We start from the raw sequence: 26,376 nt of genomic DNA on the forward strand, positions 1-26,376 counted from the left end.
CTCTGGCAGCGATGCCTGATCAGCTAGGAAATAGACAGAAGGGCCACCCCTATGAACTGATGGCTTGTATGGGCGCTGAAGATACTACAGAAATTTGTTGAGAAATTGTTTAAATACAATATCTGCGTCTTTGTTGCTGAGCACACGAGCAAGTAAGTTTTTCATTGCACCAGTGTATCTGTACTTGTGCCATAGGACAATAAACTTGACTTTGACAAGAACATAAGAACTTAAAAAATAGAAGGAGGAGTAGGCCAACTGACCTGTCGAACCTGCTCTGCCATTCAATAGGGTCATGGCTGATCTGGCCATGGACTCATCTCCACCTACCTGCCTTTTCCCCATAACTCTTAATTCCTTTACTATGCAAAACTCTATCCAACCTTGTCTTAAATATATGTACCGAGGTAGCCTCCAGGCTATAAATTAGGTGACATTACTTTTCATCAGGCTGGTCATTATAAACTGTGCAAATCATGAAGGGTCATTGACCTGAAACAGTAATGCCTCCTCTCTCTGCACAGACGCTACTCAACGTGTAGCATTCTCTGTGTCTATGTCACATCCTACAGATTGAGAACACGGCCAGCAGCCACGCAGATGTATAAATGTACATGCATGACCTGCTTATGTTAGGATGCAATTATCAAGGAAGAAAGGAGGCAGAAGAGCATCAGATGAATACTGAAAGGTACTATTCGGTTGAAAACAAGAATTGGACAAGTTGTGAAGTTCAAAACGTTCTTATATAAAATAGAAAAAGGAGTAAACTACTTGGCCTTTGGACTTGCTTCATCAATCAAAACAAATATCACTGATCGTCCATCTCAATACCATATTCTCATTCCCACGCCAAACCCCTTGATGCCTCTAATTCCTTCTCCAAAAATAAACTCAAAGACAACACATTCTCAGTCTTCAGATTCACCCCCTTTGAGTGAAGAAATGTTCCCTCATCTCAGTACTAAACCTCCAGTATAAACAGAGTCCGTGACCTCTCAAACCTGGACACCCTTATCACAGGAAAGATCTTTCCTACCTCCACTCTGCTTACCTCTGTCAACATTTCTTAAACTTCAAATAGACTGCCTCCAGGTTATATGAATACAAACCTAGACAACTTAATCTCAGGAAACAATCTGAGGCATTGTTTCTCTACTCCCTCTTTAACTTCTTAAGTAGGAAGGTAAAAACTGCACGTAGTACTCCAGTTGTGGTCTATCTGCATCAGGACTAAGAATGGAGAGAGAGGAAATGGTCATCAGGGGCCAATTGGTAGCCCAAAGAAGCATAATGGATGACGGGAAGATGGAGTCAGATAGTGGAGGGGGAGGAGGGAGGGAAGAGTCACTAGACAAAGATAGATAGAGGCAGATAAAAAAGGAGGTATATTGAACCAGCTGGGAGGACGGGAGGATGAAGTCCAATTCAACTGCATGGAGAAACACAAAGGCTGCTAACACTGGAATCTGTTAAGTAAATAACGTGATAATGGGAACTATTAGAGTATAGGTGGTCAGATCAAGCCAAAACCAGATGGGGAAGGATTCGGGGCCAGGTGGTAAAATGTGTGGGAACTAGATGGATGCAACCAGGAGGGGGACAAAAATGAAAGGACCGGAGGTGAACTGAGAGCAAGAGGATGGGGTTGGAAGGAAAAGATTCTGGAAGTGAGGATTACCTGAAATTGGAAAATCCAAAGTTCATACTATTGGGTTGTAGACTAGCTATTTTCCTTCTCTGTTCTTAGTCCTGATGCATGGTTACAAACTGAAATGTCGACAATTCCTTTCCTTCGCAGCTGTTGCCTGACCCACTGAGTTCCTTCAGCAGATTGCATGTTGCTCCAGATTCTAGCATCTGCAGTCTCCTGTGTCGTGCCTTCTTAACAGTTTACTAAAGCTGCATATTGGCTTTCAGTGACTGTTGTTCAAGGTTATCCAAGTCTCCTTTTACATAAACAATTCCAATTTAATACTTTTTTTAATAATTTGCCAACTTTCTGTTTTCCTACCACTGAACCTGCCATGTTTTTTGTACGCTCACGCCATCCATTTAAATGGTCTTGAAAACACTTTGCACCCACCTCACAGAGTAAATCTTGCCCAGTTTAGTATCTCTGGCAAACCTTAAAACATCATGTTATTTCACCCAGATTGTTCATGCTTATCAAGAAAAACAGAAGCTCAACAATCAATTCCTGTGGTCTTCACCAGTTACTGCAGAGGTTTTATAAGGTACTGGTCAGACCACACTTGTGAAGAGTTTGGGGGCCCCTTATCTAAGAAAGGATGTGCTGGCACAGGAGAGCCCATAGGAAGTTTATGAAAATAATCCTGAAAATTAAAGGGTTAACTTATGAAGGATGTTCGATGGCTCTGGGCCTGTACTCGCTCAGCTTTATAGACAATAGACAATAGACAACAGACAATAGGTGCAGAAGTAGACCATTCGGCCCTTCATTTTGAGATCATGGCTGATCATCTACTATCAATACCCGGTTCCTGCCTTGTCCCCATATCCCTTGATTCCCCTATCCATAAGATACCTATCTAGCTCCTTCTTGAAAGCATCCAGAGAATTGGCCTCCACTACCTTCCGAGGCAGTGCATTCCAGACCCCCACAACTCTCTGGGAGAAGAAGTTTTTCCTTAACTCTGTCCTAAATGACCTACCCCTTATTCTCAAACCATGCCCTCTGGTACTGGACTCTCCCAGCATCTGGAACATATTTCCTGCCTCTATCTTGTCCAATCCCTTAATAATCTTATATGTTTCAATCAGATCCCCTCTCAATCTCCTTAATTCCAGCGTGTACAAGCCCAGTCTCTCAAACCTCTCTGCGTAAGACAGTCCGGACATCCCAGGAATTAACCTCGTGAATCTACGCTGCACTTCCTCTACAGCCAGGATGTCCTTCCTTAACCCTGGAGACCAAAACTGTACACAATACTCCAGGTGTGGTCTCACCAGGGCTCTGTACAAATGCAAGAGGATTTCCTTGCTCTTGTACTCAATTCCCCTTGTAATAAAGGCCAACATTCCATTAGCCTTCTTCACTGCCTGCTGCACTTGCTCATTCACCTTCAGTGACTGATGAACAAGGACTCCTAGATCTCTTTGTATTTCTCCCTTCCCTAACTCTACACCGTTCAGATAATAATCTGCCTTCCTGTTCTTACTCCCAAAGTGGATAACCTCACACTTATTCACTTTAAACGTCATCTGCCAAGTATCTGCCCACTCACCCAGCCTATCCAAGTCACCCTGAATTCTCCTAACATCCTCATCACATGTCACACTGCCACCCAGCTTAGTATCATCAGCAAATTTGCTGATGTTATTCTCAATGCCTTCATCTAAATCATTGACGTAAATCGTAAACAGCTGTGGTCCCAATACCGAGCCCTGTGGCACCCCACTAGTCACCACCTGCCATTCCGAGAAACACCCATTCACCGTTACCCTTTGCTTTCTATCTGCCAACCAGTTTTCTATCCATGTCAATGTCTTCCCCCCAATGCCATGAGCTTTGATTTTACCCACCAATCTCCTATGTGGGACCTTATCAAATGCCTTCTGAAAATCGAGGTACACTACATCCACTGGATCTCCCCCGTCTAACTTCCTGGTTACATCCTCGAAAAACTCCAATAGATTAGTCAAGCATGATTTACCCTTGGTAAATCCATGCTGGCTCGGCCCAATCCTATCACTGCTATTCAGATATGCCACTATTTCATCTTTAATAATGGACTCTAGCATCTTCCCCACCACCGATGTCAGGCTGACAGGTCGATAGTTCTCTGTTTTCTCCCTCCCTCCTTTCTTAAAAAGTGGGATAACATTAGCTTTAGAAGAATGAGGTCAGATCTCAATTAAACCTATTGGATATTGAAAGGCCTAGATAGAGTCAATGTGGAAAGGATATGGGGAAGTCTAAGGCCAGAGGGCACTGCCTCAGAATAGACAGATGTCCTTTTGGAACAGAAGTGAGGAGGAGTTTCTTTAGCCAGAGGGTGGTGAATCTGTGGAATTCATTGCCACAGTTGGTTGTGGAGGTCAGGTCACTGGACATGTTTAAAGAGGTTGATAGGTTCTCGATTAGTAAGGGCATCAAAGGGTACAGGTAGAAGGCAAGAGAATGGGATTGAGAGGTATAATAAATCAGCCATGATAGAACGGCAGAGCAGGCTCGATGGGCCAAGTGGCCTAATTCTACTTCTATGTCTTATAGTCTTATGTCTTTAACCACCCCAAAAGACATTTTTTCCTATTCCCTTTTTCTTGACATTTAACCATTTTAAAACTGTGGGGTAGTTACTTTAATTTCCCCATTACTAACTTGGACTCCCTGAGTATCAGAAACTTCCAGGGGGCAGAATTTTCTCGGCCCTTTCAGGATTTTTGCACAGTATGTAGACAGTCCAAATAAGCAAGAAGCTACACAAGAGCTTGTACTGGAAAATGAGCCTGGCCAGATGACCAGTGTTTCAGTTCCCAAAATGCTCTCTCACTGTCATCATTACTCCATAAAACATAGTTATGGAAAGGAGAGGAATGATCCTTCATAGAAAGTACTAAATTGGGGGAAAGGTTAATTACAGTAGTATTGGATTAGTGCAAGGTGTTGTGTTTCATTAAGTCAGATCTAGGTAAGATTTTCACAGTCAATGGCAGAACACCGGGGAGTCTTGTAGAACAAAGGAAGCTTGGAGTGCAATCACACAATACAGGTAAACATGGTCATTAAGGAGGCTTCTGGCACACAGACGTTCATAAGTAAAGGCAGTGAGTATAAAAGTCAGGGGTTTATATTGCAGTTGTACAGGACGCTGCTGAGACAGTAGTTGGTGGGAGGGTACTATGTTCTGTTTTGGCCGCCTTACTATAAGATTCAAAGTCCATTTATTATCATAGTATGTATGCAGTATACAACCCTGAGATTAGTCTTCCCAACAGAAAGCCACGAGACAAAGAAAACCATGGAACCCGTTCAAAGAAAAGCATCAAACCTCCCCCCCACCTGCAATAAAAACAAATAGTGCATGGCAACAAAAATTGGAGTGAAAATAAAACCCAATTATCGAAGGATTCCAGACATATTCAGTTCAGCTCAGTGTTCTTTATCTGCAGGCTGTAGGCTGTCCTGACTCAAAGTCACCCAAAATAGTGACAACAAAAGGAGCGACCAAAAAGCAACAGAACGTGAACTACAGAGCCCAACCCACAAGCTGCGTCGATTAATCCTTGCCCAGGAGAAGTGTATTAAACTGGAAAGACTACCAAAAAAAATTTACAAGGCTGCAGCCATGAGGTAAGCCAGACTGAAGAATAGACAAGAAAAGAAGAGGGAGTGGGGAGTCTGCCAGATTTGCTAGGTATTAACACCTTTGTTTTTATTTTTGATTTCCAGTAGTTACAGTATTTCATACTTCATAATTCTCTTCCCCTCCTTCACCTTCTATACATCCATTCTAGGCAGCTAATCTGCAATTAACAAGCCACCAGCGCCTGTCCCAGCTGACACCTCCAGTAACTGCATCATTCACTTGGTCCAGTTTATCCCACCATCTTCAATGCAGCTTGATTCAGCTACCGATGATGGGTGATAGACCCAGAAGATCAATGCTACCTTCTCCAAGGACACAGTCTGATCTGCAGAGCATTTCTAACAGGTTCTGTTTTCACAATGTGGAAATGTACCCAGAGAAATCAGATCATGAGTAAAGCATGAAAGGTGTTGTAGGCAGCGTGATAAAGCACCACTGACCAACAACTGAATTCTGTCAGGAGCACTCAGCTCCAGACCTCATCATAGGCTTGGCTCAAAGAACTTGAATTAGAACGATAGAAATGGGAATGATTACCATTGACCAACTGGGTATCAAGCAAGTTCAAATCAATGATCAAGTCCTGAAGAAGGGTCTTGGCCTGAAATGTTGACTGTTTACTTTCTTTCATAGAAGCTGCCTGATCTGCTGACTTCCTCCAGCATCCTGTGTGCGTTGCTTTGGATTTCCAGCATCTGCAGATTTTCTCGTGTTTGTGAAGTCAACCTACCCTGAAGAAGTTTAAATCATCCCCTCAACGTTACTCCTGATGAAGAGTCTTGACCCAAAATGTCAACTGTTAACTCTTTTCCATAGATGCTGCCTGGCCTGCTGAGTTCCTCCAGTATTTTGTGTGTGTTACTTTCAAAATTCTACTCGGTCATAACCATAGCTTCCGGTCTTGAGGCAATTGTACTGAGGATTGCAGCTATGGATGTGTGTTTTTCTGGAAGGCAAACCAAGAGGCAAGATGTCTTCCTGAAGTAAATTTTGCTGGCAAGTATAAAACTGCCTGGTATCTCAGCAGCTCTCTTGGTGGGATGAGTGAACATCTCATGTACTGTAGTTTTTTTTTTAAAGAGCATGTCGTGGTTATGTCCCAAACTTGTAGATACCCCTAACCTGAAAGCTACCACTGGAAAAGAAGTCCTTTTTTTACAAGCTTGAAAAAGTCACTGGCCCGCATTCTCAAGAAAGACAAGAGGTACAAAAACAGTTTGAGAAAAGACGCAATCCTCCATTTCATCAAAGAGAGGAGTATGAGAGCTCACTGCAATATTGCCGATCCAGACACCAGTACCTCTCTGATTACACTTACGGCTCAGCAACTGAGTCCGTGACAAGCATCAGTTATTGTTGGACTGACATTTAACCTGCTCATTTACCTCAATCAACCTTATCCCATGACAGTGTCAACGGAAACACTGCAAGAAGATCAATATTGAAGTTCCCAAGAACACTGCAAATTTTTTTAAAGAGCATCTCACAAGTTCCCAGCCCACTGAGTTGCTAAGTGCCCGTCACAAAGGCATGCCCCTTCAAATGTGCACCGCTTAAGCAGTTCTGCCCACTACCTCTGCTGTCTGCTACATTTCAAACAAGCACCTACAGCTTCTGACCGCTCAAGCTACAGCAGCACTATGATCAGCTCTGTCATTCCTGGATCTGTCACTCTGGGTCGTCAACCTCAAGAGAAGTGGAAGTTGCCTGTATGCGACGAGGGGTAACCATTTCCAGCCAACTACCAGAGTGAGAACTTGTTCCAGTGACAAGTAGCTCAAGACCAGGTTCAGCCTGGTGGTCATCTGTGGAGGTGGCACTTATCACAAATGTACATATGCACAGAAATAAGAAAGGCTTGCTAACAACATCCTTCACCCCTCTCCCCAAATCTCTGTACCATCATACCATGGGCTCCCTCACCTCCTCTCTGACATGCTCTGATCTTAAGCTGCACACCCGACAGATTACTTCAGATGCAAAATTTATTTGCTTGTCTACCGCAGCACAGCCTCAAGGGTTGGAGTAGGGACTGGAAAACTAATGAGCAAGCTAAAGCTGAAGCCAAGTATTTTTGCTGTTCAAGGCATATATATTGAACTTCACAGAGATGATTTTTCTTTTCTGTTCCTTCACAACAATCCACTACAAGAAACCAACAGGTAGAACATCACACACAAAATGCTGGTGGAACACAGCAGGCTATAAGGAGAAGCACTGTCGACGTTTCGGGCCAAGACCCTTCGTCAGGACTAACTGAAAGATAGTAAGAGATTTGAAAGTCGTGGGGGGAGGGGGAAATGCGAAATGATAGGAGAAGACCGGAGGGGGTGGGATGAAGCTAAGAGCTGGAAAGGTGATTGGCGAAAGTGATACAGAGCTGGAGAAGGGAAAGGATCATGGGACGGGAGGCCTCAGGAGAAAGAAAGTGGGAGGGAGGAAGCACCAGAGGGAGATGGAGAACAGGCAAACAACTGTCAGGGATGGGGTAAGAAGAGGAAGAGGGGCATTAATGGAAGCTAGAGAAGTCAACGTTCATGCCATCAGGTTGGAAACTACCCGGTATATAAGGTATTGTTCCTCCAACCTGAGCTTGGATTCATTTTGACAGTAGAGGAGGCCATGGATTGACATATCAGAATGGGAATGGGACGTGGAATTAAAATGTGTGGCCATTGGGAGATCCTGCTTTCTCTGGCGGACCAAGCGTAGGTGTTCAGCGAAACGGTCTCCCAGTCTGCGTCAGGTCTCACCAATACCATTACATTGTGGCAACCCACTTTCTGCGTAGGCGAACCGGCTCACAAATAGCCAGCGCGTGGGGGGAGACTTTGGTAATGCACCTCTGACGTCATTTTCGCCCGGAGAGGGTGGGCACTAGGGATTAAATGCCAGCGCCACCAAGTTTTAATAAACTAGTCTCAAAAACGACTTACCGACTGCGTGTCGTTATTTCAGCGCTGTGTATAGCACATCGCTACAACATTACATTTTACTTGTTTTTTTAAAAACACATTGATAACCATAAAAAACACATTTCAATTAATGCAACATCTTAATTGTAATTAATCAAGAACCATGAATTTTTACATAACAACTAAACCTTGGATTCATTTTGATAGCAACAATTTGGGGGGAAAAGGACATTTAACACAAGAGCCAGCAGAAGTTGATAATGTGGGTTCAATTTCACCATTTAAGAGAAACTTGGATAATACAAGAATAGTAAGGGTATGGAGGGCTATGGTTCGGGTGTTAGTCAAGGGGATTAGGCAGATTAATAGTTCAGGATGGGCTAGATGGGCCAAAAGGCCTGCCTTTGTGCTGTAGTGTTCTATGAGTCTAACCGTTTCTGCAGATGCTGAACATCCAGAGCAACACACACAAAATGCAGGAGGAACTCAGCAGGTCAGGCTGAGTTCCCCCTACAGAGGGGAAGAAGCAGCCAACATTTCATGCCTGTATTACTGAAATTCCTACACAGTCAGTGGAGAGAAAAACATATTAAGTCAGAAACCTTAACTAACTAAAGATGGCATCATATAAACGAACACCTCCAGTATCTTAAAATACTGCAAGGAAATCTATGCAGCACGTGACCAGAAACATGTCTGTAAGTGATAAATTATTGTTGGGAAAAGACTCAGGGACAAGATGTACTCTAGGACTATACAAAACCCTGATGATTGCTTCGGAAAGTGACTTCATAACTCAACAGGGATATGGGTGAGTTCAGTTGGCAGAAGGACCAGCATGCTGAAATCAAGATGGGAATCTCATCAAAAGTCCCAATTAGTTTTCCATTAGAAGAATTTTTAGACGTTAACAGATTTGAGATGAACATACATCAATTTTCAAGTCGATTGTATCCATTGGATGGCATTAACTTTCAGTCATACTTGTAATGCTACCTTGCTAAGAAGCTTGCATTTCAGTGAAGAAAAAACGAACCAAGCCAGAAACCATAACCGGGCCACTAATTAAGTATGTCATTGTAAATAGGAACAGCTCCAGTTTTTCAAAATTCTATAGGAATGGAATATCTGTGCAGCACGTCACTAGAGACATGCCTGTTAGTGATACGTCATTGTTCAGAGAAGATTCGGGGGAAAATAAAAGTCCTTGAAGCACCAATGTGCACAGCTACAATGTCCTGCCTTCTGCAGCAGCTATGATGCAGCACAATGTTGTGTTCACGCGCCCCAAGTATTAGAATGCAAATTGCAATGTCTAATATTTTCAAAAAGCAAGTGGCACATCATGACAAATTTAACTGGACATAACCAGGAAGTCCTGACACAACCTAATAACAACCTGCATCTTCTTCAGAAACTGTCTGGTTACTTCAGCCAGCTGGTTGGGTGTGAGGGGGAGGGACAGGATACAAGATTACATGCACATGTCTGTGCATACACATTAGCTTAAAGAATTCATGCATAGACTTTAAAGTCAAGTAAAAGCAGGTTGAACCTGGGGCCAAGGGAGTGGCTAACAAAAAAACTATTCAAGTGACATCTGCATTGTAAGGAGGTTGTGAAACTAGACAGTACCATTAAAATAAATTAATCTTGCATTTAATTATTTATTCCCTCCACCAAGCAAATTCTATGAGAACAAATTTTGTTCCATACATACAATTTTGGACAGTGTTTTGTGAATTCTGTAAGAGCAACTTTCTGATTCCTAAACCAGCTCAAACATGATTCTATAGATAAGCACATGGATGACAGAAACTGGAAGGCTAGTAGGAGGAAAGGATAAGATTGATTTTAGAGCATGTTAAAAGGTCAGCACAACATGGTAGGCTAGAGGGCCTGTACCGTGCTGTAATGTTCTATGTTCCGTATTAATACAGGGATGTCCGTAATATGCAAGCTATTCAGCTAAACAGAGACATAATCATGGCAAAGATGATTACCAAGAGCAAGTCCAATTAGAGGCCCAAATCATCACAGAACGTTAATTGGCATTGACATTAAGGACAAGGAATATTAGGTATTGGCAAAAATAGGTGGGAGCACACAACAACAAGGCTTTCACTTTCAAAAACGGGTAAGATACGAGGTCCAGAAACAACACATCACAGGCTCTTTAAGAGAAAGGGAGGAAAAGCAGAAGCTCTTTATTATTATCAAATTACTGTACGTATGTGTCACCATATACTACCCTGAGATTCATTTTCTTACAGGTATTCACAATAGAACAAAGAAAACAATAAATTCGATGAAAAACTACACACAAACAGAGATGGACAAACAACCAATGTGCAAAAGACTATCAGTGCAAACAAACAAGAAAATAATAATAATAAATATTAAGTATATAAATAACACTGAGAACATGAGGAAGGAATTGTGATTCCTTCTTCTCCAGATCTTTACCTTTCCCAACCACTGGGCTTTACCTAGCAACTTCCAGGTAGGCTCCTTTCCCTCCCCCTACCTTTTTATTCTAGCATCTTCTCCTTCCTTCTCAGTCCTGAAGAAAAGTCATGGCCCAAAATGTTGACTGTTTATTAATTTCCATTGATGGTACTTCACCTGCTGAGTTCCTCCTGCATATTGTCTATTGCTTTGGATTTCCAGCATCTGCAAATTTTCTCATGTTTATGAGTTGTAGGGTCTTTGAAAGTGAGTCCATAGGTTGTGGCATCAGATCAGTGTTAAGGTGAGTGAAGGTATCTACGCTGGTTCAGAAGCCCGATGGTTGAAGGGTTATAACCGTTCCTGAGCCTGGTGGTGAGGCTCTTTGCACACAGTCATGGTGTTGGGAGAATTGGAAGGTTGCCAATATGATGTTGTTATTTAAAGGGAGAGGAAGGGATTGAAGAATTCAGAGCAGGCAGTCAGACTAACATTCAGAGTAGTCAAATTTTTGAAATAATTTCCAACAGTCAGCCCAAGTCTGCTTCTAAGGTGACACAAATTCAGCAAGGATAATATGTAATGGTTAGGTATGGGAGATTCTGATCTGGCTTCCTTGAATTTATATTGAAAAGGTAGCAAATAGAGTTGATGAAAGTAGAACATTTGATGTACCGGTACTTAATGTTAATTTTAGGAGGCCTTTGCTAAAATCCCACACAGATTTAAAAGAACAGGCCAAGGATCCCAGATGAAGTAGAGGCTGGATTAAACACTGGTTAACAAGAGAAAGCAAAGGATCAACAAATAACTTTACTGATTGGCTGTAGTCAGATTGGCCCTGCAGGGCTCAGAATAAGGCCACTTTTAGCTTGTGGTACATAAAAACAGTCATAGAACCATAGAGATATACGGCATTGAAAACAGCCCCATTGGCTCAACTCAACCATCTACCTGAACTAGTCCCATTTTCCTGCATCTCTTGAAACCTTTTCAATATACCCACCAGCCTCTATTAAAATTGCCCCTTGATTTTTTGCCCTAACTTTAAACTTATGCTCTCATAAATTGGACCCTGGGGAAATACTGTGACCGTTCTCCTTACCTCTGCCCCTCGTGATTTTTACAGGGTCACCCCTCAGCCTCCTGCAGTCCAAGGAAAAGATCCGGCCTATTCTATTAAATTCAAGCCCTCCAATCCTTGTAAAACATGTTCACGAACCTACTTTGATCTTTGCGAACTTAATGACATCTTTCCCTTCCCTGGACAACCAGAACTACAAAGTGTGGTCTCACTAACAGCTTGTTGAGAAGCAACACAACATCCCAACTCTTGTACTCAGTGCCCTCAATGACGAAGCCAAGCGTGATAAACACATTCTTCATTACTCTGTCTACATCGTGACACCACTTTCAGGGAACCACATGCCTTGGTCTCCTGTTCCACAATACTCTCCACGGCTCTACCAGTTACTGTTGCAAGTCCTGCCCCAGTTTATCTTCCCGAAATGCAACACCTTGCAGTTGACCTGGATTTAAAGGTAGGGCCCATAGTTAAAAGGTCTAACAGTATCAAAGTTGGCAACATCACTGAGGGTGAGGAAATTGGTTCTAGGGCTCAGGAAGAGATCAATGGCCTCACTAGACACAAAGGTGGCCATACAGAGTTCACGGTAGGAGAAATGGGAGGTAATCCATTTGGGGAAGGGATTCAAAGCAAAAGAGTGGATCATACGCTGTCAGAAGTGCTTTGGAGGACAAAGAATTTAAAGTTTATGTCAACAAGTGTCAGGACACATAGCTCAAGTGGTTAAGAATGTATATAGGATACCTGCCTTTATTGACAGAGACACAAATTACAACAGTGAGGCTGGGGAAGGTCATGCAAGGAGCTATACAAGAGAGTAGTTAGAGCACAGCTAGAGTGCTGTTAACTGTGTGGTAATTGATTCAATAGCATTAGAGAGCCTGCAGGAGAGATTTACCAGGATGGTTCCAGAACTAGAGAACTGAAGTTAAAGAGGAGAGAATGTCTATTCTGGGGTTATTTTCTTTCAGACAAGAGATGGAGGAGAATTAATTGAAGTGTGAAACTTACATTGACAACAAATTTTTTCAAGTGTTGCTTCCTCATAAATATTTGCTTGTTATGATAGACCACTTGAAGCTGAACACAAATATCATTTCAGGCTACTTGTATCACATAGGAATTTAGAAAAAGAAATTAAATTTTATTGAATATAATGTGTTTAATTGCATAACAGTGCTAACGCTTTGCAATAGTTCAACCAAGCTAAAAAATGTTTTGTCTTTTTTTTTCATTTGTACTCAGTGCCTGAGGCTTCTCACTTAAACGTCCAACAAAATCAGCCAGCACCGATGGATTCCACTTGCCCTGACACTGTTTCTCCATGACCGCAATGTCCTGGTGAAACCTCTCACCATGCTCGTCACTGACAACGGCAAGATTTGTAGGCAAGAAGTCTGACTGGGAATGTAGAAAATGGATCTTTAGTGACATGTTGCACTTCATGGTTTTGTATGCTTGAAACATGTTGTCAACTAGCTTGGTGCTCTGTAGTCACCAAGAACATTTTCAGCAACATTCTTGAAAGCCTTCCATGCGATTTTCCCTGCTCCTACAAATTCTTCAAATTGCCTGTCATTGATGACCTGTTTGATTTGTGTACCAACAAAAATGCCTTCCTTAATCTTGGCATCAGTAATTCTGACTTGAATTATGAATTGAAATAGGCTTTTTTTTTTAATGGTGCATGATAGGGAAATTTCATGGTGGTTTTCATGATCAGTGGCCCAAAATCCATTAAGATACACCAAAAGGATTCAGGAAGAGAAATCGTTGTTGTCCAGTGTTACCAGAGGCCTAGGCAAGCCAGACAGTAAGGAATTACTAACTCTAACAGGGTGGTAAATAACCAGGGAGCACAAAAGGCTAAAGACAGTTGAGTGGAAGTCATTTTACAGTACTAGGGGAATGGAACTCACTGCCTTAAAAATCATCATTACATCTAAAAACACTTGGATGAGCAGAGGGAAAGTCTAACCTGCAGTTATGTAGCAGCAGGGAAGCCTAATTATCGTGATCGTTCTATGCCGTGAATTTCTATAATTTTATACAGTGTGTCATTTGATAAGTGCCTGCAAGATGGGCGAATGGAAAGAACTGCTGCCATGATGGTATTCAACCTCAGAGGAGATTGAGGAGATTCGTTCAGGAGTCAGCAGTTGATATGCATGAAGACTAAAGCGGCTGGACATCTAATCTCAAGCAGCATTCACAGACATGGAAATGGATCACCGTGATGACAATAAAGACCATTAGGCAATCAGTCAAGTGTTGCCAGAGACTGTGAACTGTGTTAGAGCACATCAGACTCCTGTGTGTGGGAGAAAGATTTTTTTTCCTTCGAATCATTAATAATTTATGTGGTGCTGCAGTTGATATGCGCTTGTGAGTGACTTCTGAGCAGTCATAAAATACAGTAATCCCTTAAACAAACCTGCAAGTGGGATGAGAATGAGTGCTGCAAATCCTCCTAATGCTTAAAATCTCGTTTGTGAGAGAGGTGCCCTGCCAGACACCAGGTTCCTTTGGCCAGCCTGACACAGGCATCCTAAATGAATGGTTCATACAGGTCAGTACACAGTCCAAGACCCTGCTTGGCGAGGACTGTAGGCACTTTGCAGACAGCACCATTGCAATTTAAAGAGGCCTCGCCTGGTCTTCATAAAGCTTCTGTTGGCGTCAGGGCTCTTGCTATAACTGCAGTCTGCCTGGACCTCTCAGAGGCTGGGAAGCCACTTCCAAGATAGCTATCACTTTGCCCTACATACCTACCCCTGGAGTACCGTGTGACCTAATGACAGGTAGTTATGGCACTCCAAGAATGAAGCAATCAGGCAAATTATCTTCCCCCATATAGTCCTTGTAGCTGCCTGTAAGTGTTTCCAGGGTCTATGGTCCATTTCCACATCTTCCAACGAGACACAAGTGCAAAGAAGGCTCAGCATGTCTGCAGACCAGGCAGCCTGTGCATCAGCAGTCCATTACACCAGCGGAGGCAGCTCCAAGTGAACCCATCAGTCCCATCACCTCTCGAATCTCCCAGTAAACCCACAACTTGCTCACTAATTGCCCTTTGACTCTTTTGCTACTTACCTGCCCTGTGCATACTAACCCACCATTGTGTCTTTGGGATGTGGGAGGATGCTGGAGTAACAGAGAAAACCCACGTGGTCACAGGAAGAACATACAAACTCCAAACACGGGATTTGAGTTGCAAATCAAACCCAGGTCGGTGAAGTTGAAAGGCAGCAATACTGATGGCAGTGGTGCAGCCAGCAAAGAATGGTGCTGAAGTGTGTGGATATGCTGACTAGTTTGAGAATATCAGGTATCAGATATTGTTTTTTTTAAACAGATGTGGCTGAAGTTCACTTTGTAAGGTAACATATGGACTTTGATTTTTCCTTATGGGTAACAGTTTCAAAATGGAACGGCATTTCTACTACCCACAAAACCCATGTGAAAACTTGGAGGGCGAACTTCTTCTGTGACACATAACAGCCTGAAAAAAGGTTATAATTTTCTTCACCTCCATATTTAACATCATATCTTTACTCTCCTGCACAAGAATATTCTCAGCCAACACCTCCACAGGGTTGTGTAACCCAATTAGGGATATGTTATTCCAAAGCCCATTAAAGCTGTTGTAGTGTGTAAAATTTGATCTCTATATTTTAAAGATTAAGAGGATTTCTTATTTTATTGATACTCTCTGGAGACTGGAAGAATGAGAGATCTTGTTGAAATACACAAGGCTTTTTTGCTTGGGGGAAGGGATGGGCGTTGAAAGGGCAGATGCTGAAAACACGCCTCTCCATGCATGACTCTAGTCTGGAACTAGCGGGCATAGTTTCAGAACAAGTAGTCATTCATTTAAGACAGAGACGCATCAGGGACCCCCAACATCCAAGCCATGCTCTCTTCTCGCTGCTGCCATTAGGAAGGAGGTACAGGAACAACCATCAGACTCCTGAACCAGCATAGGTAACTTCACGCTCAACACTGGCATAATTCTTGTTCTGGTTTCTGTCCCTTTTCCTTTCCACTCCCAATTAAGGGTCAACACTGAACAGGGTCTCACTTTCAAGGACTCTACAACTCATGTTGTCAGTGTTAATGAATGAATTAATAATTATTACATTTGTCCAGTTTGTCTCCTTTTGCACATTTGTTAGTTTTTATTTATATGTAGTTTTGCATTGATTCTAATGTACTGTATTTCTTTAATCCGCAGTGAATGCCTGCTAGAAAATGAATGTCAGGGTAGTATATGGTAATTGGATAATATATTTAATTTGAACTCTTTGACGACTCTCTCAGGCTTGTCTTCTCCAGAATTCTCTTTCCCAGAGCTATGGAGATTGACCCTGTGAATGCACTGAAGATCAAACTTGTTTTTTGAATTGCAGAGATATCAAGGGATGTGCCAAACAGTAAGAACAGAGGAAGCCAAATTCTGACCAACTATGACCTTATTGTATAGTATAGCTGGCTCCAGGAGGCTCTTGCTCCTATTTCCAATCTGAATATCCTCTTCTTTGAAACAATAGCAAATCACACAAAATGCTGGAAAAATTCAGTAACTCAGGCACCATCCATAGAAGCAAGTGAACAATCAATATTTCAGGCTGCAACCCTTCTTCAGGACCAGAAAGGAAGGGGACAGAAGCCAGTATAAGGAGGCGGGGGTGGGAGGAAGGGAAAAGTGGACAAGCTGGCAGGTGATAAGTGAAACTAGGTGAGGAGGCTGGAGGAATGAAGTAAGCTGGAAAGTGCTAGGAATCTGATAGGAGATGACAGAGGATCATAGGAGAAAGGGGAGGAAGAGGAACACCAGAGGGAGGTGGGTAGGTGAGAAGAGGTGACAGGGGAACCAGAATGGGGAATGGAAAAAGAGAGGAGGGGGAGGTGTGAGAAATTACCAGAACTTAGCTTTTCTCCTCCCCACCTTCTTATTCCGGCTTCTGCCCCCTTCTTTTCTAGTCCTGAAATTCAGGACCAGTAATAAACAGAGCTTTCATTTGTATTGCATTCCACTGTCACAGGACATCCAAAACAATGTGAAACCAATGAACTATTTTTGAAATCCAGTCACTTTGTTGAGTCTGCAATCACTGGCAATTTACATATACAGTAAAATACTACACAACTGAAATAAATAATCAACATAATATTTTGATTCTGGTGGCAGTGGCTGAGGAATAAATTCAGTAACAAAGTAACTGATAAGATTACTTGCAAATAGGAGTAATTCCTTACCCAACTTTCATTGTTATCAATAAAACTGTTGTGATAGTTCTTGTGACAGGCAGATTTAAAATAGAAATATTTGAGAACAAACACCACAAAATATGGCAAGGTGTTTGGGGGCACACATTTGATACAGCATACACACATATTTAAAAACTTTTAAAAACCTGACGTAATTACAAGTTCAATAAACAGTAAACCAAGTAGAAGAGGCAGTCTGACGTTTTCAATTGCCATATGAAATTCACATAAATGAATATCTCAGAAGAAGTGATTTCTCCTACAGACTGCAATTTATCACAGGTCATTTCAAGAGCATATCATTGACAGAAAACAGGCTCCATTTTGCCTCTAATACTGGTAAATAGAGGGTCAGTTACACAGGAAGATCAATTCCAAATTCCAGAGAAGTGAGTGAGTGAGTGTGTGCGCACGCCCGTGTCTCTGTCTCTGTATGCGTACAAGAGGAGAAACTGAAATTTTCCTTCCCCTTAACTAAATGAGTGTCTTCCATTATAAAAAGAATCTAAAGAGACATTTGCTTCCTGCACAACCAGCTAGCCTGACTCACCGTGTATTCTATAGTCCCTTTGGGCTTCTGGGAAGACATCCACCGTGTATCTTTCTTCTCCTGCAGCTTCTTCTGTCCGGTATCTGAAAATAGGCGAGGCAAGGTGCGTATTAGTTCCATGCTTTTGTCCCCTCGGCTAGTCACAGGGCTTTTGAACCCAGCGTGGCTGAGGGACAAGCTCATTTACCTAAAAAAAAACACACTCAAAAGCAATGCCTCTAATTTCATAATAATAAAACAGCACTTTCTTCTCCCAGTCTCTAATTTACTGGACCAGTTTAGATTGTTCACAAATGAATTATGAATCAGTATTCAAGGAGCTTGATCAATGCTGAAGATGGCTTTACGCATCTGAAGGAGTTTGTCTTCATTACCAATGCACAATTCATTTGAATCCGTTCTCCATCCACAAGCTGTTTTTTCTCAATAGGAGGGATGCATTCCAGTGCTTAACCCTTGCACCACTAAAATTCAGTATGTCTATAATGAGTTTGCACACCGCTACGTACAGCACTCTGGATGATTTCTGTTCCCCCCAAAGAGCTGTAGTGGCTCATTTCTGGTTTGTAAATTGATACTGAGTGTTCTGCACTGAGTTGCAGGTTAGGTTTTAAGCAGGACAGACATTTCAAAGTCATGACACATACTGACAAGCAGGCTAAAGGGAATATTCCCACAGAGAATTTTATGAAAACCTAAACTAATAAAATATTTAGTCACTGCTTGTTCAGAAATCTTTGTCTAAATTTTTTTAATATATGCTGGAATGTCTGCCATTTTTGGCAACACCATTGTGATGACACATCATTACCTTGATGGTCAAGATCTATCAAACAGAGCCAAAGAACTTGTTAAAGGAGTTTAGTGAAGCATTGACAGCATAACACAGATAACAGCAATGAAAAATATAGAAAATACAACGAATTTCATAAACATAGAACAGTACAGCAATGGAAAAAACCCTTCAGCCCACAATGTTGTGCCAAACCAATTAAATTAATAACCAACTGGCTAACTAATCACTTCTGTCTACACAATGTCTATACCCTTCCATTTTCCCCACATTCATGTGCTTATCTAAACAATTCTTAAACGTTGGTAATGTTTCTGCCTTTATTGCCACCCCAGTAAGCATATTCTAGGTACCTGCCATGCTCTATGTAAAAAAACTTACTCCTCAATCTCCTTTGGAATTACCCCTTCACCTGAAATGAATGTCTTCTGGTGTTAGACATTTCCACCCCTGGAAAAGAACTGTATGCAATACTTCAAATGTGACCTAATTAGAAATTGATAAAGCTGCAGCATAAATTTTGAACTCAGTGCCGTGACTAATAAGGGCAAGGATGCCATATGCTTTCTTAGCCAGCCTAATCAATCTGTGTAGCCACAATAGGCAAGAAAGTCTAAAATGGGGAAGAGGAGGTGGATAGAGAGACATTTAAATTAGGGCATGATTGGTGACATCAGGTGGTTAATTCCAAAAGTTAGGTTGATCATTGTTTGCTCCACAATGTACTGATGATTATAGAATAAAAAAGGATTTTAACTACAGATGGTCAGATGGAATGAATGGGCTGAGAGATGAAGAAAGGCCCATTCTCCTCCCATGTTCCTTTCATGAACTGTACCTTTCTTACAATTCTTGGTTCAGAAAAACGGTTAGGAAGTAGTCTACCAGAAAACAAATGAGTCATATAGCCTGACAGAGTCCAAATGGATCCAGAGACAATGGCTAAACCAGTAGTGTAATGGATGTATTGGAAACAGGCATTTGTCAGTTTAACTAAGCAAGCAGAACTGGAGAATTGTTGGGCGGCTGTTGGAGATTTAGGGAGAAGGATGCCCGAGCTGAGGTAATTGCTGAGCCCAGACAACTCAAAATCCTATTTCCTTCCAACATAGGAGACTGCCATTCAAATCTACGCCAGCTCAAATTTCCCCTCCAATATTCCCTATTTTTCCATCATTCTATCACCCACCTACATGAGTGGCAATTTACTGCAGCCAATTAACCTAACAACCTGTATGTCTTTAGGGCATGAAAGGTAACCAGATCGGGCAGGTGAGGGAGTAAGTTCAAGAAGCAGTGGTAGATTTGCAAGAAGTTAATAAAATTGACAGAATCAGCTGCTTGAGTTTGAGAAAACTGGTCAAACATGTCTAATCAAACTCAAAGTGTAGAGTTCTGAGGCAGGTAACAGCACAACAGAGCCATAAAAGATTAAACTAATGGTATCATGGATGTAACACCTGAAGTCAGACGTAAAGCCCACGAAACACAAGCAAATAATCGACAATTACCTTTAACTGTAGCACAAGAAAGCAAGTCATGCTAACTAGGAGAAACATCTAAAGCTCACCTAACTAAAAATTCTAACTCAGAAACATCTTGGGGATCCAACCATTTTTTGAAAAACATACCAAAAAGATCACTAATAGTTCAAAGTAAATTTATCAAAGTACATATAATAGGCATCTGTTAGTCTCGAGAGACCATGGATTTGTGCCTTGGAAAGTTTCCAGGGCGCAGGCCTGGGCAGGGTTGTATGGGAGACCGGCAGTTGACCATGCTACAAGTCTCCCCTCTCCATGCCACCAGCGTTGTCCAAGGGAAGGGCTAGGGCCGATACAGCTTGGCACTGCTTTCGTTGCACAGCAATGTACATATATGTCATCATGTACTACACTGAGATTCATTTAATTGCAGGCATTCACAGTAGAACAAAATACAATCGAATCAGTGAAAACCTACATACAAAGACAGCCACACATTTTAATTCCACGTCTCATTCCCATTCTGATATGTCTATCCACGGCCTCCTGTACTGTCAAGATGAAACCACACTCAGGTTGGAGGAACAACACCTTATATATCGGCTGGGTAGCCTCCAACCTGATGGCATGAACATTGACTTCTCTAACTTCCATTAATGCCCCCCTTTCCCTTCTTAACCCATCCCTGATATACTTAGTTTTTTTCCCCCCTCCTCTTTTTTCCCTCTCTTTCTGCCCATCACTCTGCCTGTTCTCCATCTCCCTCTGGTACTCCCCTCCCTCTTTCTTTCTCCCTAGGCTTCCCGTCCCATGATCCTTTCCCTTCTCCAGCTCTGTATCACTTTCGCCAATCTCCTTTCCGGCTCTCAGCTCCAACTCCACCCCCTCCGGTCTTCTCCTATCATTTCGCATTTTCTCCCTCCCCCACTACTTTCAAATCTCTTACTATCTCTCCTTTCAGTTAGTCCTGACAAAGGGTCTCGGCCCGAAACGTCAACAGTGCTTCTCCCTATAGATGCTGCCTGGCCTGCTGCATTCCACCAGCATTTTGTGTGTGTTGTTTGAATTTCCAGCATCTGCAGATTTCCTCTTGTTTGCATCTCATACTGAATATTGCTTTTCTTTTCAGAATCAGAATGTTATAAAATTTGTTGTTCTGCAGCAGCAGTGCACAAAAGATTCATATACTTCCTAATAAAGATTTACATTTATATTTCTTATCATAAATTACAGTAATTGTATGTATTGCACTGTACTGCTCCTACAAGACAAATTTCATGATGTGGGTCAGTGATAATAAATGGGATTCTGATTTTTTAAACCCACCTCTTTGTTCAACCATCTTCTTTATGCATCTCATCCAGACAAGTAGCATCAGCTTGTCTCTGCTGGCGCCAGCGCCAACTGTTATTCAGTTTCTCCGAGTCTCAAGTGATCATACACCTGCATTTTTGTTCTTTCAATGCTTTCCCTTGTCTGTAACATTGACTCCGTTTCTCTCTCCATACATGCAGTCTGATCTGTTAAGTACCTCAGGCATTTTCTGTTTATATTTCAGATTTCCAATAACTGCATTTCCACTTTTCATATCACATTGGTGAAATGTGGAAAAAAATGATGCGCACAATTCATCATTTTACTTGTTGCTTTAGAAAGTATAATAAGAATTATACTAGATACAACTTGCTTTCCATGCTAATATAATTTCAACTCATGTACTTATAGCTGCTCATACTCTAAAACAAGCCTTCAAAATTTATTTACAGGAATGCAAGGTTGGCATTTTAGACTCCATCCTAATATCCCTCAGAGTTGATAGAATGTCTTTTGAACAGCTGGTAATGGAGAAGGCAGAAGAGCAGGGTTGAGGGGGAGAGCCATAGTGGAATTGGGGAGAAGACTCGATAGGCTGAATGGTTTAATTCTGCTCCCATGTCTTTAGGTGTAATGGTTGATCACATTAATATTTGATAGGGGATTCCAATATCTGAAAACAGCAACAAAGGTATGGCAATAGATTAAAGACTGAAAGCTGGACATGAATTTAGGACAACTTGAGTTGGTGGTCTGATGCATCTGTTTATTCCTGTCATTGGGGAAGTTTATTGTCAAAGTCATCCAGCAAAGCCTGTGCCACACACCAGTGAGGGTAAGAACAGAACGATTTGACAGGTGAACTGGTACAAGTGCCAGAGTTATGGATTATTGGGATCTCTTCTGGGGTAGTTAAAAGGGATGGGCTACACCTAAACCAGATATCGGACCACTGGAAAATGATGCTGGAGAAATAGTAATTGGGGACAAGGAAATGGCAGACAAACTGATAAATATTTTTCATCTGTCTTCACTGTGGAAGACACTAGCAGTGTCAGGGGTCATGAAGTGTGTGAAGTTACCATTACTAGAGAGAAGGTTCTTGAAAAATTGAAAGGTCTGAAGGCAGATAAGTCACCTGGACCACATGTTGTACATCTCAGGGTTCTGAAAGAGGTGGCTGAAGAGATTGGGGAGGTATTAATGATCTTTCAAGAAGCACTAGATTCTGGAATGGTTCCGGAAGACTGGAGAATTGCAAATGTCACTCCACTCTTCAAGAAGAGAAAGAGGCAGAAACTAAGAATTTACAAGCCAGTTGGTCTGACCTCAGTGGTTGGAAAGGTGTTGAAGCTGATTGTTGAGGATGCGGTTTCAGAGTATTTGGAGGCACATGATAGCATGGTTTCCTCAAGGGAAAATATTGCCTGACAAAAAAGAATCAGTTGAGGTTGTGTACTTTGATTTTTAAGAAGGCCTTTCACAAGGTGCCACACTTGAGGCTGCTTAACAAACTACAAGCCCATTATATTACAGGAAAGATTTTAGCATGAATAAAGCAGTAGCTGACCAGCAGGAGGCAAAGAGTGGGAATGAGGGAGCCTTTTCTGGTTGATTGCCGGTGACTAGTGGTGTTCCACAGGGGTCTGTGTTGGGACTGATTCTTTTTACATCATATGTCAATGATTTGGATGATGAAATTGATGGCTTTGTTGCAAAGTTTGTTGATGATACGAAGATAGGTGGAGGGATAGGTAGCTTTGAGGAAGTAGAGAGGCTACAGAAGGATCTAGATAGATTAGGAGAATGGGCAAATAAGTGGCAGATGGAATACAGTGTCAGGAAGTGTATGGTCATGCACTTTGGTAGAAGAAGTGAAAGGGTAGTATTACATTCCCCGTAACTGGGTGTCTTACCAGCAAAGTTAGAAGTGTCTGTTGGAGTCTGGTACTATTTTCAAAACAGTGTTTATTAGTAAAATATACGAATCAATATCAACAATGCAAATATACAGATAATACACTTTAGCAATAACTAAACCTAAAAGTGTGGATATAATAATAATCAATAATAAACAAGCTCTATCGTTGTCTAGGGGATAATGAATTGTCATATGTGAATATAAAGTTCAGTTCAGTTCATACAGGCTGAGGTAGTTGTTGGTCGATGTGTTGTAATTGTTGGGGGGGGGAGAGAGAGAGAGAGCGAGCAAACAGTGACAGCTATTGTCTTGCAAACCTTCCTTTACGATCTTGATCCGTCGATGTGTTGTTGTGGTCATTCAGGTATGACCCCTCTGTCCTTTAGCTAGACAGTTTTTCTATGGTGGACTCGTCACCCAGGCAAGGGTGGACACACACACACAAGCCCCCACCGGCCTCGCTATAAACACTGTGAGTTAAAATTGACCGATCCTTCGTTCGGTCTCCGATGCCCCACACTTTTCTCATGGGTTCCAACACTTAAGCAGTGTTCACTAGTGTGTCTCTTGGTGCGTCTGAGGGATGTCTTCCCAGACCTCACTTTTATCCCTACTCACGGCGTCTCAGGTGTCAATCAGTTTTGAATGGCTTAGCCCATCAAACCAGCCCACTCCGGCTGTCCACTGAGGAATTTTAATAAACAGAATAGTACCAAGTAAACAGCCCTCTCCAAAAGACATAACAGTAATTCAATGGCTCCTCTCCTCTCTCTTATCAGCAGCAGATGTTCCAACTTGTTTTCCTCTTATCTAGGTCTCTCTCTCATTCTCTCTCATGAGCAGCATGGTAACAGTAACAGTTTGTGATTCTCCCAGGGGAGGGAGGGGACATGGGCAACTCTGTACCCTTCTGCCCATCAGAGCTGTTCATCCTTCGTAACAGTAGACTATTCTCAAAATCGAAAGAAAATATTTAAAAAATGGGGTGCAAAGGCAGTCCTTCGGCAGGATGCGCTAAAGGTTAATTTGCAGGGTGAGTCTGTGGTGAGGAAGGCAAATGTGATGTTAGAAGTTTCAAGTGGACTAGAATAAAGAAAACAAGGATGTAATGTTGAAACTTTATAAAGCACTGATGAGGCCTCACTTGGAGTATTGTGAGCAGTTTTGGGCCCCTTATCTTTGAAAGGACATTCTGAATCTGGAGAGGTTCAGGAAAAAGCTTCCAGATTTGAATGACCTGTCATATGAAGAGCATTTGATGGCTTTCTGCCTGTCTGTATTCACTAAAATTCAGAAGAATGAGGGGTGACCTAATTGAAACCTATCAAAGAGCAAAAGGCCTTGATGGTGTTTGTGGAGAAGATGATTCCTTTGGTGGAAGATCTAAGACCAGAGGACACAGCCTCAGAATAGAGGAGTATCCTTTTAGAATGGAAAAGAAGTGGAATTTCTTTAGCCAGCGAGTGGTGAATCGGTAGTATTTGTTGCCAGAGGCAGTTGTGGAGGCCAAATCTTTATGTACATTTAAGGCAGAAGTTGATAGATTTGTGAACTTGGAAGCAGAGAACAAGTCTGCAAATCTGGCGGGAGCAAAGGATGTTGGGAACAGCAAGGGTGGGGCGCTGCAGGAGGGGTGTGAGACAAGTGGCAGTGAACTAGTGCTAGGGGAAGGGGTTAGACACACCCTGCCCTGAGATACCAAGCAAGGTCATTTGATTCCAAACAATTGGTTTATTGATCATTACAGAATGTCTCTCGGGTGCTTCCCACTCTCTCCCCTCTTCCTTTCCCTTTTCCCAACCATGATTCCCCTCTCCCTGCCCCCTTCCCTCTCTCAGTCCACAATAGAGACCTATATCAGGATTAGATGTATCATCACTCGCATATGTCATAAAATATGTTTTTTTTTTGCGGCAGCAGTAGAGTGTAGTACATAAAATCACTACAGTACTGTGCAAAAGCCTTAGGCCCCCCAGATATATCTATGTGCCTGAAACGTCTGCACAGTGCAGTGTCTGCCCTAAATCTGGTAATATGCAGTGCAGGGTGCTGTGACGTAAAAAGGTAACAAAAAGAAAAACAGTGAATTATTGTCCCAAAGCTTTGTCATGCACACCTTTCATATGAATCATCACAACTGCAGTGAGGTAGAGGAAGGTAGAACATTAACAGAGTGCTGAATGAAGCGTACGTTTACAGAGAAAGTGTAGTGTAGGTGGACATAGGGTGCAAGGTCATAATGAGGTCAAGGGCTCAGCTTACCATCTTAGGGAACTATTCAATAGACTTACAACAATAGAATCTCTCCTTCAGCCTGGTGGAATATGCTTTTAGTCTCTTACATCTGCACAATAGGAGGCAGGGAGAAGAACGTGTCTAGAAAGGCTGGGTTTGATGCTGCTGGCTACATTACTAAGGCAGCAAGAAGCAGAGAGGAGTAGCTGATTTCCAGGTACTCTCTGGAGTTTCTTGCTTTCTTGAGCAATACCAAACCATGAAATGTTTCCAGACAGGATGCTTTCAACGGAGCAGCGATAAAAATTGATGACTGTCGAAACATCTTTAGCATCCTGAAGAAGTTGAGGCGTTGGTGAACCTTCTTGGCTGTTTCAATCAATCAGCACCATTGATGTAAACGCCAGTATGTCAACCACCCCCTTTCCCGAAGTCATCTACCAGCTCTTTTGTTTCACTGACATTGGGGGAAAGGTAATTGTCCTGACACAATGTTACTAAGCTCCAGAGACAGAGAAGCAGTTTCAGCGACAGGTTACTATCGATGCAATGCTCCTCAGACAGGATGAAGAGGTCAATACTCCCCAATGCCATTAGGCTTTACAATTCATCCGCCAGGACTTAAGAACTTTTTAAAAGCTATTATTAATGCTTTTTGAGATAGTGATTTAGATGCATATCATATTTTTTACTGAGTTAAGTATTGTATGTAATTAGTTTTGCTACAACAAGTGTATGGGACATTGGAAAAAAAAGTTGAATTTCCCCATGGGGATGAATAAAGTATCTATCTATCTATCTATCTATATCCTTCCTGTAGTCTGACTCGTAGCTATTTGAGATACAGCTCACTACTGTGATGTCATCTGCAAACTTTCAATAGAGTTAGAACAGAATCTGGCCACATTCAAGTGAGTGTACAAGGAGTAAAGTGGGGCCTGAGGACACAACTTTGTGGGGTTTGTGTTCAGGATAATTGTGGTAGAGGTGTTGCTGCCAATCCTTGCTGCTTGCAATCTGTTGGT

The 26,376-nt window shown here is 42.1% G+C and overlaps 1 protein-coding gene across 7 annotated transcripts in view; it reads right to left on the reverse strand.

Annotated features, from left to right (window-relative positions):
• Positions 1-26,376, reverse strand: part of LOC140731158 (oxidation resistance protein 1-like) — a 520,392-nt gene that overhangs the window by 204,691 nt on the left and 289,325 nt on the right. For 6 of the 7 annotated variants that reach the window (XM_073052584.1, XM_073052590.1, XM_073052557.1 and 3 more), the window contains one exon: positions 17,605-17,687. In XM_073052584.1, the coding sequence (XP_072908685.1) occupies positions 17,605-17,687 (83 nt within the window). Of the gene's footprint in view, positions 1-17,604; positions 17,688-17,978; positions 17,998-26,376 lie in introns of those variants that run through there. The other variant, XM_073052599.1, reaches the window with a different exon arrangement.

This window comes from Hemitrygon akajei, chromosome 1, assembly GCF_048418815.1.
Source record: "Hemitrygon akajei chromosome 1, sHemAka1.3, whole genome shotgun sequence".
Classification (NCBI taxonomy): domain Eukaryota; kingdom Metazoa; phylum Chordata; class Chondrichthyes; order Myliobatiformes; family Dasyatidae; genus Hemitrygon; species Hemitrygon akajei.